Genomic DNA, 14,751 nt, shown 5'->3' with positions numbered 1-14,751 from the left:
TATATATATAACTACTATGTATATGTATCAATGATTGTGTTTGTATATCTGCATAAAATTTGAATTTGTATACAATTGAATCGAAATAAAACATTTGTATATCAAATCTCTCTCTTGCTTTATACAACACAAATTATTCAGACACAAATTATACATTGTAATCTGAATAATTTGTGTTTGTATAAAGTGAGAAAGGCAAAAGATAACTTATAGGGAAAGATCTGTATTCGTATAATTATAAGTATATATGACGAAAATATATGTATTTGTATTTGTATATACAACACAATTTATACATTTGTGTTTGTATAAAACGAGCAATATCAGGGAGAGTGGCGAATGAGGTTCTTTGGAAAGAGAGGCGAATGACAAGTGTTTGCTACAGATTACAATTAAATGAAACTGTAGTTATAACATTTAATTTGAATTAATAGTTTGTTATTTTATACAATTTTTTAAATTTTTTTTTGTAAAAACCTTGATCAATCAAAAAATTGATAACATACCAAACTCCTAAAAAACATACTCCTAAATAAAGGAATATATTATACAAACAACAACAACAATAACAATGAAATTCACTAAATGTAGTATGAGGATGATAGAGTGTAGGTAGACCTTATCACTACTATTTCTGAAAGACCTTCAGAAAAATACGATATATAAAAAAGAAAATGAAAAAAATGAGAAGACAATAAAAAGGAGTATAAAAGAAAGGTTAAAGGAGACAAATAGGGGAATTTAGAAGAGTTTTCCCGCCCAAAAAAGCAAAAGGGAAAATCTCCCAAAATCTCAATACATTTATAACGCCAAAATCTTTGCTGCCAAATTTAAATTTAAAAGATACATCGCCATATTCTCCTCTCTGATTTCTAGGGTTTCGTTTGAAAAATCGACAATGTCGATTACTGTTAGTGTTTCCTCTCCGCTCTCTCTTTCTAAGTCGGCCACTACTACTTGTAGCTCTCTACTTCAAGAATTGCAGGTATTCTTCTGTTTCATGTTTTTGTTTGTTCGAATGCGTCTTTGAAAATGATTCTTGGTCTTTATTTTTGGGTACCCAGTGGTTTTTGGGAATCAAGATTGTGTTTTAAGGAGATACAATAGAAATACATTCAATTGGATTAGTTTCTTGAGTTTGTATATTCAATCAAGATTTTGGGGTTTTGTGCTTTTCCTTTTTTAACCGTGTGTTTATAGTATGAGTATGAATCAAATGTCAAATTGGGTTGTTATTTTGTTTTCTGGTACACACGTACATCACACACACATAGAAACACCTACATTAGACCCAAGATTTGTGGTAAATAAGAGTTGTATACGATAAGCTTGAACTTTGTGTGTTCAGATTCTTGTTTTTAATTGCTGTGGAGGTGGTTACTGGGAAACATGATAGAAAATTTTGGAATTGATTATTAGTGGGTGTGAGTTTAGTGGTATATGATTGAATATGCCAATAATCAGTCTCTTATTTCTAAGTCGGCCACTACTACTTGTGGCTCTCTACTTCAAGAATTGCAGTTATTCTTCTGTTTCATCTTTTTTTTTTTTGTTCGAATGCATCTTTGAAAACGATTCTTGGTTTTTCTTTTTGGGTACCCAGTGGTTTTTGGGAATCAAGATTGTGTTTTAAGGAGAGATATAATAGAAATATATTAAGTTGGATTAGTTTCTTAAGTTTGTTTATTCAATAAAGATTTTGGGGTTTTCCTTCTTTCTTTCCCCTTTTAACTGTGTCTTTATAGTAAGAGTATGAATTAAATGTCAAATTGGGTTGTTGATGTTGTTGTTCTGTCCTTTTTTCTTTTCTCTTTCTGGTACTCATGTACATCACACATACATACATACATACAAGTACGTACATAAGACCCAAAATTTGTGGTAGATAAGGGTTGCATACTATAATCTTGAACTTTGGGTGTTCAGATTCTTGTTTTTAATTGTTGTGGAGGTGGTTACAGGGAAACATGATAGAATTTTTTGGAATTGATCACAAGGGGGTGTGACTTTAGTGGCATATGATTGAATATGACAATAATCAGTATCTTCTTTTTTTACTTGAATGGAATTGAGAAGAATTGATTATGAATGAGAGTTCTGAAAGTAGGATTCTCTTGGTTGTTGGTGGAACGCATTGGATGTTTCAACAGTTTGTTTAATGTCTTTGACATATTTAGGTTTAATTGTTATATTCTTTATGGGTGGCTCCAGTTTGGCATATCAAGTATTTCATGTCAGTAGCTTTGTTTTTCATGTATCTCTGTATTCTTGTTTCTGTATGATTCATTAATGTATCTGAGTATGTCTGAATTTTTTTATAGCTACTAACATTTGACGAAGTCAAAGTACATCATCTGAACTGGGGATGTCTTGCCAACTGTTTTCATTCATCAGGGCACAAATGAACTTGAACTTCTGGAAATGAGAAATTTGAGATATGATAGCTTTTAGCTTCAAAACTTAGTAGAGATTGCAAATGCTATTGATGGACCCAAGGATGTGGCTTAAATTGCTTAAAGTTATTTTAATTATGCTTTGGTATTAGACATGCCTCTATAGCATGAGCATTTCCATGTATAATCTGGCGTTACTATTTGTATTACTATTATACTTGTTTTCTTTCAGCATTTCTGTTGATTTTTGACATGAATGTTAAGTTGGTTCAATGTTTGTATAGCTGCTTCTTATCTTGTCTTGTTTTCACTTTGGAAGTTATGGTTGAACTCCTCTGTATGTGTTTTCCAAAGGTGGTTCAGCTGCATGATAAGTTTCCTGCTTGATTGTTGCCAGAATATTCATATATAGTTTCCCCTGACACTGTTAGCCAAAATGATTTGCTGCTTGTAAAATTTCCTTTTTCATTTAATTCTAGTTATTAGCTTCTTTCTTGACCATTATCGGAATAGACTTATTTTGCTTTTCTGGCTTACACATTTGATATATAATTGCAAAGTGCAAATGATGTAGTTTAAACACTTCCCTTGAGGTTTTTTAGTTGTAAAAGATTAGAAAGTTTCTGTCTGAATAAAAGAAGGCGAAGAGGTGTTTTCCTTTTTCTTAAACTGAGTCTGTTGCAATGGACTCATTAATATTTGTATTGTGGTGCCATGACCTTACTCACTGATCTACCCAAATACTAATGGTTCAATGGATTCCTGAAAGTAGTTTAGCATTTATTCAAGAATTTTGCTTGGTCTGCTAAGGGAACTATCTTTTGAAGTTTATGTTTCCTTAATTTGGAGACTGATGCATTTTTCTCCTACTTTCCCTCTTGTGTTGGTATGATCTGCTGCATTTTCACTTAGACTTTGGAGTTTGGAGGTAGAATCTATTCAAATAACCTGTCATTTTTTGTCTGAAGGAAATATGGGATGAGATTGGGGAGAGTGACAGTGAGAGGGACAAAAAGCTTCTTCAAGTTGAGCAGGAATGCCTCGACATTTACCGTAGAAATGTAGATAAAGAGAGAAAATACAAAGCTGAGCTGCATCTGTCATTAGCTGAGGCTGATGCAGAAATTTCCAAACTTGTATCTGCCCTTGGAGAACAAGTTTCTTTGCCATTGGTTTGTCCTATGTTTCTTTGGAATCCTTAAACTTCTCCATCATTCAGTATTTTCTTTTTTATAATTAACTCTTTTCTTATTTTCAGTCTGGAAAGATGAAAGGTACCCTGAAGCAGAAATTGGCTGTTATTGATCCTGTGTTAAAAGACATAAGGACAAAGAAACATGAAAGGATTAAAGAGTTCTTGAATATAGAAACACAGATAGCAGCGATTTGTGCAGAAATAGCAGGAAATGACACAGTAATTAGTCCCACAGATATTCATGTAAGTGAACAAGACTTGACCGCTAAGAGATTGGGAGAACTGAAGTCACATCTTCAGGAACTTCAGTCTGAAAAGGTTAGTTAGCTGATTTTTCTGCCTCTAATTTTTGCTGGAATAAAACAAATTACATATCATTTCAATTCAATCTGTTAACTTTTGTCCTTTTCTGCAGAACCTGCGTTTGCAACGAGTCAATAGCTATATGAGCGCAATTCATGACCTTACAGTAGTTATGTCACTTGATTTCAAGAATATAATAGCTAATATCAATCCAAGCTTGGCGAATCATTTGAATGTACAATCAAAGAGCATAAGCAATGAAACACTTGCTAGCTTGACAAGTGAAGTCAATTCACTGAAGCAATTGAAACAGCAGCGGCTAGAAAGGGTGAGCGAATCATCAACCAATCTCTCCATGTTTTGCATTTTACTTTTAGTGGAATAGTCTCTCTAAAATATATAGGGACCAAAGTGCTCGCAAGTTTTTTATTTGTTTTGAGTAGACTTGCATGGATGCATATCATATTAGTGTGCCTAGTGGGGCAATCTTCTTGTTTTTACCACCTATGTATGATAGCTTACAAGTACTGTTTTGTATCAGTCTATGGCCACATAACATTTTGAAACTTGTATTGCTGCAAGTCATTTTTCGCTTTAACTGAATGAAATGATCAAGAAATTGTTACTTCTTTCAAAATTTTAACAACTAAAAATTTAGGTGGGTAACCTGATTGAGAGTCGTTTGGAATGTTATCTGCTTTTGTGGTTAATTTCTGCTTTAGACTTACCCTATCAGAAAACACTCGCTACATATGATTCGTATATTATTATTTATTGCATTATAACCAATGTATTTAATATTATAAGCCCTTGGTAATTATTTAAATATTACCTTATAAAAAATAATGTTGATTCTTTTTACATTTTATTTTATTTTATTGGTGCAGCTTCAAGATCTTGGCAGCTCTCTAATAGAACTTTGGAACCTCATGGACATGCCAATGGAGGAACAACTGAGGTTTAACCATGTTACTTCCTTAGTTTCTTCCTCTGTTGATGAGATAACTAGACAAGGATCCCTTGCCATTCACATTGTTGAGCAGGTACATTGAGTAATTATTCCTTTCTCTTTATCCATTTGAGTCTTTGGGGGGATGCGTGAAAAAATCTGCAAAGATATTCTACTTGGTTTCATCTAAACCAAACTACTTCCTCTACTACCATCTCTTACCGCTTCTCATTTCTATGTTGGTAGGCTGAAGTGGAAGTTGAGCATTTAAATGCTCTAAAGACCAGTAAGCTGAGAGAATTGATATTTAAGAGACAAAATGAGCTCGAGGAAATCTATAGGAATGTTCATATGGATGTAGATAGTGAGACTGCACGCCAGATTTTAATCCAGCTTATGGACTCTGGTACAGTCAGTTTACTTTATCTCATTTCTTTTCTGTGGCTTTGATGTGATTTAACTGTTTGTTCTTAAAACAAAAGTTAATTCTGTTGAAAGACATTTTTTCTTGAATGATTACTATTTCTAATTTCATTGTTTTGTTTCCAACTTATGGTCTGTTCCATTGTTGTGTGCTGGGTTTTAAGTGAAAAAACACTTAAATCCATTTCTGATGTTTTAGCTGCACATGCTTTTTTGGTAGAGGCAAGTGTATGGTGCTGATTCTTAAAAGTAATGGTTGGTTTGGATTTACTTTCATATGCTAAGGGAAAGAAGCTACCCTATCTCGGTCTCATCATCTTTAGATTGCATTTGACTGGGTATTAGCTCTTGACTTCTGACTTGGAAAAGAACAGTGTGTATGAAATCCTTATGTTGGAGATGATATAGTCCTTGATGGCATGTTCTGCTCTTGTGTGTTTTTTCTTTTGAATTGTCAACTCAAAGAAACGTTCGTTGGTTACAACTTGAATTCAGCAGTCAACATCTCCATTAGAAATGGAGGAAACACTCAAACTAGTGGGATCAGTTGGCACTAAGAGAAAATGTTCTTCTAGATTGTGAACCACGTGCAAGTAAACTGAATGTTATGGTAATAAAAGAGAGACTAGCATATGATCTATTTTCCTCTTAAACTGTTAATAATCTACTGAATGAAGTTGACTTACTACATGAATTTTAAGTTTTGACTTTAGATAGGCATTTCAAATACCAACACTAGCCATCACAACCATGTGAAAGGAATTAGTACCTGATGTAGACAAATTAAAATATAGTTAAAAATTGTTGCTTGTCTCAAGATGACTTAGTATGAGACCTGGTGGATGGATTCCTAAGTATAACTCAAAAGGAAGACATAGCTATTGAGGATGAGGTATGCATGGCTCACCTACCAAATCAAACAGCGTTCCCACTGATGTAATGATAATGATACATGAAATAAAATATACCCTGTGATGGATGGAGTGATCAATAACCCTTTTCATATCTAATGGTAAGGCAATGGATAGCTTGTGGACAGATCTAATCGCAATAGGTATCAACCCCGTCAGATGAAACTGAAGGGCTCACAGAGTCACAGTGTTCCCTTCTTAAAACTCAACTTGGCTGATATGAAGTGTTACATGCAAATATCAAATAAGAGGACTTTCATATTTTTCAGATCCTAACAACTCTATGCTGTTCATAAAGTTTGATAGAAGATGGACATGATGGAATAGTTTTGAATTCATAAGGGCCTTTCTTGAACAAGATATTCTAAGGGCATTACATGAACCTATAATGAATATAACCTTGTAAGTTTTCTTTCATTGTTTAGCCATTTAATTACTAGAAACTGTTTGAACAACCTATAATGAATATAACCTTGTAAGTTTTCTTTCATTGTTTAGCCATTTCATTACTAGAAACTGTTTGAACAACTTGGATGTAACCTGTTGAATCATCCCACACTAGATGAGAAGATTAAAGGCTTCAAAAAAACTATTTCCAGAAGTTCTGAAGGGACTCTAAATGAGTGCTCAACTGCAACAAGAAAAGGGATAAAGCATTAACCTATGGTGAATGGGAGGAGACTTTACCTCTTAGATGGCCTAAGCAAGTCATAAACTATTGGATGGATCCTCCTAATTCTATTTACATAAGGCTGAGTAGTGGACAGATGAAACCCACAGTTCTAGTAAGTTAAGCTTTCTGCATTAAAGCAATTCAACTAGCCACCACTACAGTGACTCAGTGCTTAGGCTGTGACTTCTTATCTTTGCAGCCTCTATTCCCACCCTCACAGGAAGATATGAATTCCTCCCTCAATTTTGCTCTCCTCTGTTTTCTTCATGAATGCTCATTATACCTCTAGTGAAAAAATATATATGAAAATTGCTGGGAGAGAGTGTTATGGTCGGTATCAATTGACAGTTAACAACTCTGACTTTAATGATTCAGAAGAGGATATGTATTTTTTTTGTTGAGTTGTGCATTCATTCTCAGTTTTTGTTGAACACACTATCCTGTACTTCGGAGCAGGAAAGCAAATGTTTCCAGGCCTCTTGCATCTTAACATGTCTATAGTTATCATCAGTAGAATTGAAAGATAGACTTCATTAATATTAGGTTGATGTTCTCTTATACAATCTATTATTATAATCCATTACAGGCAGTGATCTCTCTAATCTGCTTTCAAGCATGGATGATCAGGTGGTGAAAGCCAAAGAGCAAGCTTCAAGCAGGAAAGAAGTATTAGATAAAGTGGAGAAGTGGAAACATGCTTCTCAAGAGGAAAGTTGGCTTGATGAGTATGAAAAGGTATACCATCTACATAAATACAGGTGTTTACTTGTGAATTATACTCAGTTATGAATCATATGGAGCATATGTGCATAAAGTAAACCTCTTCCATTTTCCTTTTTTTTATCCTTATGTTGTAGGTCAACTTTATATCAACCGTAGATATGTCATAATCTGATACCCACTGCAAGCTACTTGGGGAAGTCTGGCATCTCAAACTTAGTGTTGGACCCCCTCCACCCCTCCCCTTCCTCTCTTATGGCGAGCTTAAGGCTTAACGTTCAATGCAGTGTGGACTTGCTGCTTTGCTTCACTCAAAAAGTGCTTTAGCGCACACCGAACACACCCACGAGTCTGTCTTAAAAGAGGACAACACTAAATAATAAATATGGTTTTCAAAGCGATATCCTAATTACTAAGAATTGGATAAATATGTTAGTATTTTGGCATAGAAAATTATTCCCTCGGTCCCAATTTAAGTGTCTTAGTTTGACTGAGCATGGAGTTTAAGAAATAAAGGGAGTCTTCTGAATATTGTGGTCTTAAATTAAAGATGGGTGTAGTCCTTTAGATCTTGTGGTCTTAAATTTGCCACGTAAAATGTTGGAATTGGAAAACTTACTAAATATAAAAAGAGACGCTCTTTTTGAGACAGACCAAAAGGGAAAGTGAGACACTTAAATTGGGACAGAGAGTAATAATTTAGTAATGAAACTTTTAGTGACTTGTCATATGAATCATAACTTAAAATGGTTCTGATCTGTATTGACATGGTTTAGAATTCTTTCCAATTATTGCAGTTTTTCAATTCTTTGGTCCATATAATTGTAGTTGTAAGAATAGCTATTTTTCTTCTTGTGGTTACTTAAAATTTCTTGGATTCTTTTTTCATCCATGTCCTTTATTCACTAAAGCTAACACTTCAATTGGACTTTGCACTTAAATACCTAGTAGACACCTGACGCTTTTTCTATGTTTTTTTGTGATAACAGAGACATGCCTGAGGATTTGAGTGCATTGTTAATTTGCTGGGTTTTTCTAAGTTATTGGTTTCTGTAGGCTAGTAACAAATGCTGTGGATAAGTGCAGCCAAAGTACTGTACAATCGGTTGATTATAGTTTGTATCAATCAGTCTGCTTATTCATTTCCATTGCTAAAAGTTGGCCACATTGGTAATTGGTTGTGTCCCACATATTGTTTGAGGTGCTCTCTGTGATACCCCCAGTAAACTGACCCTTTCTGTATTCCATCTTTTTTATGCTGGTATAAAATATGAAGCATAACTGCTTAGTTGCGCGGACTCTTCACTTTTGATGCCGCACCCGTGTCGGACTCTCCAAAAATGCACTACTTTTGGCGAATCCGACACGCACCCGTTGAAATTTTTGAAGAGTCCAAGCAACATAGAGCATAAGTGCAGTCCAGCAAAATTAGGTGATGACTTGATTTGCTCATCCATGCACTTTGTATCATTTTCTTCAATCACAAGTTCTTACTTTTTCAATGCTTGGGTGGCTTGCCTAGTTTTAGTCAGGCATCTTGAGGGAACAAAAAAAAGGACGAAATGGTTGAGACCTGATAGTTTAGAAGCATAACGTATCTCATGCTGCATAAGATATAGTTTGCAACTTGAGTTTCCCACTAAATCATGATTCACTTTTTTTAACAGGATGATAATCGTTATAGTGCTGGGAAAGGTGTTCACATCAATTTGAAACGTGCAGAGAAAGCACGGATTTTGGTCAGCAAAATACCATGTGAGCTTGTACTCATATATCTCCTTTGATCTACACCTCTTCCCTCATCCTCCCCTGATAGACCAGTATTAGTAGCTTCATGATGCACTATTGTTTCCTTTTCGAGGAGAATTATGCTTAATTGTGGATTTCTGTTAATTACTATATGAAGAAGCTTCTTGTTTTTGGTCTTTATCCCACCGCTTTCCCACCTTCAAATTTCATCTGTTCTTCTGGTTACAAACATACTAGTTCACCTATTTCTCTTTGAAATCTTGGTTATCTACTCTGGAAAGTGGAAACTAATATTCGATTTTGGAGACTCTATGGCCTATTTTTTATGGCTGAACAAGTTTTGGTACTTGAAATTAAAGTACCAGTCAGGTCTATTAATTTGGTTTTCTTTTTATTTTTCCTTGTTACTTGGTGTATTACATAACTTTCGTTGATCAGTTAAGCCTAAAAGGTGCTCGTGGTCCATAGCTGATGTGGTAATCATTAACTAAATTATGTTCTTGGACACACTAATAGTATTAGGTTCGACATCAATGTATTTTCAGCACATTCTAATCTTAAGTGTGTTTGAATATTATATGTCAGCAATTATCATATAGTGACTGAAGTCTGAACCTATAATGCAGCTCTTGTTGAAAACTTGACTGCCAAGATAAAGGCCTGGGAGAAGGAGAGAGGAATGCCATTTTTGTATCACAAAGTGAGTTCAATATTGTTTTTTATTTAAGATGATGTTGTGGTACTGCACCTTCAGACCAGAACTTTTTGTGTCTAGGCCCCTCTATTGCATACTTTGGAAGAGTACATCATCTCGCGACAGGAAAAACAAGAAGAGAAACGTAGATCTCGGGTATTACTTTTTATTCTCTTGTCGTTGTCTGATACTTATTTCTGAATCTTTTGTTCAGATGTTAGTGAGGAACTGCTCTTAGCTGAGCAAGGGTCTGGTAATCAGTCTTTTGTTGGCTGTTTTGTGATTATGATTGAAGGGATGGTATATGTTACGTGAATGTAATTGTGTTTGATGCTTCGACCATGCATACCATAGTCAATATAGCATATGTATTTAGATTTGGATGATTGAGTAATGTATATGTTTCAGGAACAAAAGCGGCTCCAAGATCAATTTGCTGTAGAACAAGAAACAATCTACGGTTCAAAGTCTGCCAAGAAACCTCTGGGTAATGCTAACACAGTGCCCGGAACTCCAAATAGTCGACGTATGTCTACACCTTCAGGTCGTTATGGTGCATCCATAGGGGAGGAAAAGAGAGGAAGTGGTCATGTTGGTGCTGCAATACCCGTAAACTATGTAAGCCTTGCAAAGGATGATCAGAAATGTGGATGACTTTAGGACTGTAATTTTGACTTGTAGAAAGGTATACATATCTGCTGATTTTGCACATGCTAAACCCACTGATCCTCTGTGAGGTAGTATAGCATATATTAGAATAATGGGCATGAAAATGCACATATCATCCTCTTCATTTTCTTTACAGCAACTTTTTTAGTAGATGTCTGGTAATATTGCCCCAAGAGCCAAACCATTTTCTACTTTAATAGCAAAGGCTTGCCTTTTAACATAAGTACTACTTCCTCCGTCCCTATTTACTTGTCCATATTTCCTTTTTTAGTTGTCCCTATTTAGTTGTCCATTTTGACAAATCAAGAAAGGACAACAAATTTTTTCCTATTATACCCTTATTTACACTTCTTAAAAATTGTAAAAGTGTATGTTGTTTCCCTCCAATTTATTTCACTTGAATTCAAATAAGTGGTTGTAATTTTGAAGTGAAAAGTTGTCATAAGGGTAAAATTGTAACTTCACTGTGCTAATTATTGTTGCCTTAATTTGTGTGCCATTTCTAAAGTGGACAACTAAAAAGGGACGGAGGGAGTATCTTATATCTTTGATTTTGTATTGCACATGTTCCCATGCTTTGGTTATTGTATGGTTTGTTGTTGCTACTCTTCTTTCTTCAATTGTTTTCATCATGATTTTTCACTACAGTATTTGCAGTACACACTTGCTTTTCCATATTCTTTACTTGAGTCGGGAGTTTATCAAAAATAGTCTTTCTACCTTCACAAGGTAAGGATAAGGTTGCATATATGCCACCCTCCCTAGATCCTACTTGTGATTGGATAAGAAAACAAAGATTTGACTATCATTCACTAAAACACGATCTCTTTAACCAACCAGAAACAAAAAAAAATTCATGAAGTACTAGCTGATATTAAAATAAAAATAGTACAAAAGAAATTGGACTTGGGGCTCAAAGTTGAAATTTTTTGACGTATCACATACTGTAACAACAAAAAGGAAAGCAAAATAAAAAAGAAAAACTCTTTTACTGGGGAGTGTAACTTTTTGGCTTATCCAATTCTTCCCCTTTAGTTTTTTTGTTTTTGTTTTTACATGTCGACTGCAATTCGTTTATACAACTCAGCTGGCAATCTGGGAGTGGCAACGGCCTGTAATGGAGTCGTCATGTAGGTAACAAGTCCAGGGTTTTCACCCATATCAATCTCCTCTGGGCTCAATCCATTAGAAGGAGTCCAATGAAAATGGTGCAACAGATGGCCCAACATAGAGGTCACCAAGTTGATACCCAATTGTGCCCCGGGACACACTCTTCTACCAGCACCAAATGGGAGTAGCCTAAAATCATGACCCTTCATGTCCACATCTTCCTCAAGGAATCTCTCTGGTCTGAACTCCAATGGGTTATTCCACACCTTGGGGTCACGAGCAACAGCCCAGACGTTCACGTGCACGTTGGAGCCCTTAGGAATGTCGTAGCCACCAATCTTGACGTTGGCGTTGGCTCTATGTGGGAGCATTAGAGGAGTTGGAGGGTGTAGCCTTAGCGCTTCCTTGGCCATGCATTGCAGGTATGGGAGGTTGGGGAAGTCTGTTTCGTTCATCACACGCTCGTAGCCGATCACTTGGTCGAGTTCTTCTTGGGCCTTCTGCTGCACTCTTGGGTTCTTGATCACCTCAGCCATTGCCCATTCAACAGAGATTGCAGTTGTGTCCATTCCTGCTGTGATCATGTCCTGTAATTTCAGTGAGATCAGTTCAAAGCTCATCACAATTCACACTCACTATTATAGGTATTCATCTAAACATAAAATCTCATTTTAGCTCTTTTATGAGTATCAGAGAGACTCAGAGCGACAAAAGGCGAATCTCAGTGGATTCTAGCAGCAATCATTCTATCTCCTTTTGTGAGGAAAGTTTATACTACTAATTTGCTTACCCAAAGTAAGCCAATGAGAGTGTCTTCACTTAGGTCATATTTCTGTTGGAGAGTCAACAATGCATCAAAAAAGTGCTGCTTGGCGGCTCCTCCACTCTTCTGGCGAGCAAGGGTGTGCTCCTCCATAATAGCTCGGGTGAGACGGTCTCTACGTTCTCCATGCTTAGAAAAAGCATCCTCATCAAGAGGGAACATCCAGCGAAGCCATGGGATGTGTTCGGCCATGGCAAGGGATGCTCCAAGCTTCAATCCATTGGCAACAATCGCCTTGAACTCGTTTCCTTGTTCATCAATTACACCTTCAAAGTTTTCAAACCTCTTCCCAAAGGCAAGCCTTGTTATGTTGTTGAAGGCCACTGCTCCAAGGTACTTCTTCACTAGCAGACTCTTCCCTATGTTATCTACACAATTACCATATTCTTACATTTAACACCATATGGTTCAAGATTGTACACTCGAAATTTTCACAGTACTAGTGATCAGTAGGTTCAAACCAAACAAACATAGTTTTCTCTACAATTATTGACAACTGATCAGGAATATATGAAAACTTTTTTCTCATAAATGCACTTGAGTGATTCCCATTAGATAGTAGTTACAACAACATATCCAGTGTAATCCGATAAGTGGGGTCAGGGGAGCTATAGTAGCGGGTCTTATTCAAAGTTTGGTCTACCATTAACAACTCACCAACCACACCAGCTGTTTAAGGTGGTGCTTATTCACCATTTATTTTTCTATGTTATTATTATTTGGAAAATGATAGTAGGTTGATATTAGTCAACTCACCATTTTATTTGAGGCCATTCCCAACAACTCCATGGACCCAAAATGAAAAAGAAAACCACCAAATTTATCAACCTCTTACTAGAAAAAGACTATTTTGCTTATCTACTACATGAATACACTTTCATTGCTATAAATAACTTTTTCAAGTATGATAGATATTAACACTGTTAAGTCTTTCTTAAACTTCATATTCCGTCAAACTATGTCACATAAATTGGGAATAAGGGAATAGCAATTAAAGATTGAAAAAAAGGAGAAATTGAAAGCACGCAAATGTGCAAATTAGTAGTATTGTCCCCGAACTATTGGCAGTCTTGAAAACAAGACTCTACTTGACTAACTAAACTTAGTTACACCCTCAATACACTCCCGATATGCCACATGACATAACAAGTGGTATGAAACTCTTGTAGGAGCACTCCCGATATGCCACATGATAACAAGTGGCCTGAAACTCTTGTAGCATGGTTTTCTTAAATGAAAATTGAGAAAAGTATTGAAAACATACCTAAATTTGACGAGAATTTAGGAGCGTATTTCACTAATGTTGAAAGATCATGGATGTGTTAGTTTAAGTAGTGTTTTCAATATTTGTCTCTCAATAAAAGAACTACTAATTACCAACTGAAAATACATTTAAGCAATAAAAAACAAGAATTCAAATTATCAGTAAGAAAAACTTACCAGGACTACTGCAATCTCTGTAAATGGACTCCACCATGGCAGTGACTTCATCTTCTCGAATAGGTCTAAGGGATTCAAGCCTTTTGGCCGTAAAAAGCTCAATCGTACAAACCTTTCTAACCTTAACATAATGAGGACCATAATCAGCCCATATCAGATCTTGTCCATCTCTGCTAAACTTCGCCGCCGATCTGCTCCTATGCCGATCAGCCAACTGCTGGTCCTTTTCTTTCAGAACTTCCTTCGCTAACTCCGAGCTGGAAACGACGACGTTTAAAGTCGACCCGAACCAAACCGAGATTACAGGGCCGTAGGTTTCTGCCCACTCGTAAAAGCATCGGAATCTAACGGGCTTAATCTGGTAGAGGTTTCCGACTACGGGCCATGGAGTTGGGCCCGGCGGGAGCTTGAATCGGAGACGGTAGTAGAGGTGATAAAGTATGTATGTGAAAATGAAAGCTAGAGGAATTGCAACAGGTAAAGGAATGGGAATAGCCATTATTAGTGATATTGAAGAAAAAGAAGGGTAGTAGGTGTTTTTATATTATAAGAGAGGAGGGAAAAACGTCGTGGAGGGAGTTGGTGAAGGGTATTTTAGTCTTTTGAAATATGGTAGTTGGTGCTTTTTGGTGAAGAGTTTTGTCTTGGCTTTTAAGATTAAAAAATGGAAAAACATGAAGGATTGAGGGATTTTTAAAT

The 14,751-nt window shown here is 36.0% G+C and overlaps 2 protein-coding genes across 2 annotated transcripts; one reads left to right on the top strand and one right to left on the bottom strand.

Moving 5' to 3' along the window:
- Nucleotides 1–835: 835 nt before the first annotated feature.
- LOC125815687 (65-kDa microtubule-associated protein 5) lies at nt 836–10,823 on the top strand. Its single transcript, XM_049495225.1, has 11 exons — nt 836–985; nt 3,362–3,565; nt 3,652–3,906; nt 4,004–4,219; nt 4,779–4,934; nt 5,087–5,246; nt 7,434–7,582; nt 9,235–9,322; nt 9,943–10,016; nt 10,092–10,166; nt 10,419–10,823. The coding sequence occupies exons 1-11, from the start codon at nt 899–901 to the stop codon at nt 10,662–10,664; spliced, it is 1,710 nt and encodes a 569-aa protein (XP_049351182.1). The 5' UTR covers nt 836–898; the 3' UTR covers nt 10,665–10,823.
- A 721-nt stretch (nt 10,824–11,544) lies between these two features.
- On the bottom strand, nt 11,545–14,558 carry LOC125815699 (cytochrome P450 98A2-like). The gene is made up of 3 exons (XM_049495238.1): nt 14,053–14,558; nt 12,580–12,980; nt 11,545–12,376 (listed from the first exon to the last, which is right to left on the bottom strand). The coding sequence occupies exons 1-3, from the start codon at nt 14,549–14,551 to the stop codon at nt 11,732–11,734; spliced, it is 1,545 nt and encodes a 514-aa protein (XP_049351195.1). The 5' UTR covers nt 14,552–14,558; the 3' UTR covers nt 11,545–11,731.
- Nucleotides 14,559–14,751: the final 193 nt, after the last annotated feature.

Source organism: Solanum verrucosum, unplaced genomic scaffold (assembly GCF_900185275.1).
Source record: "Solanum verrucosum unplaced genomic scaffold, falcon-dt-bn FXZP01000261.1, whole genome shotgun sequence".
NCBI classification, from domain to species: domain Eukaryota; kingdom Viridiplantae; phylum Streptophyta; class Magnoliopsida; order Solanales; family Solanaceae; genus Solanum; species Solanum verrucosum.
The sequence above is the reverse complement of the archived record's forward strand: the minus strand, read 5'-3'. Positions and strand labels throughout refer to the sequence as shown.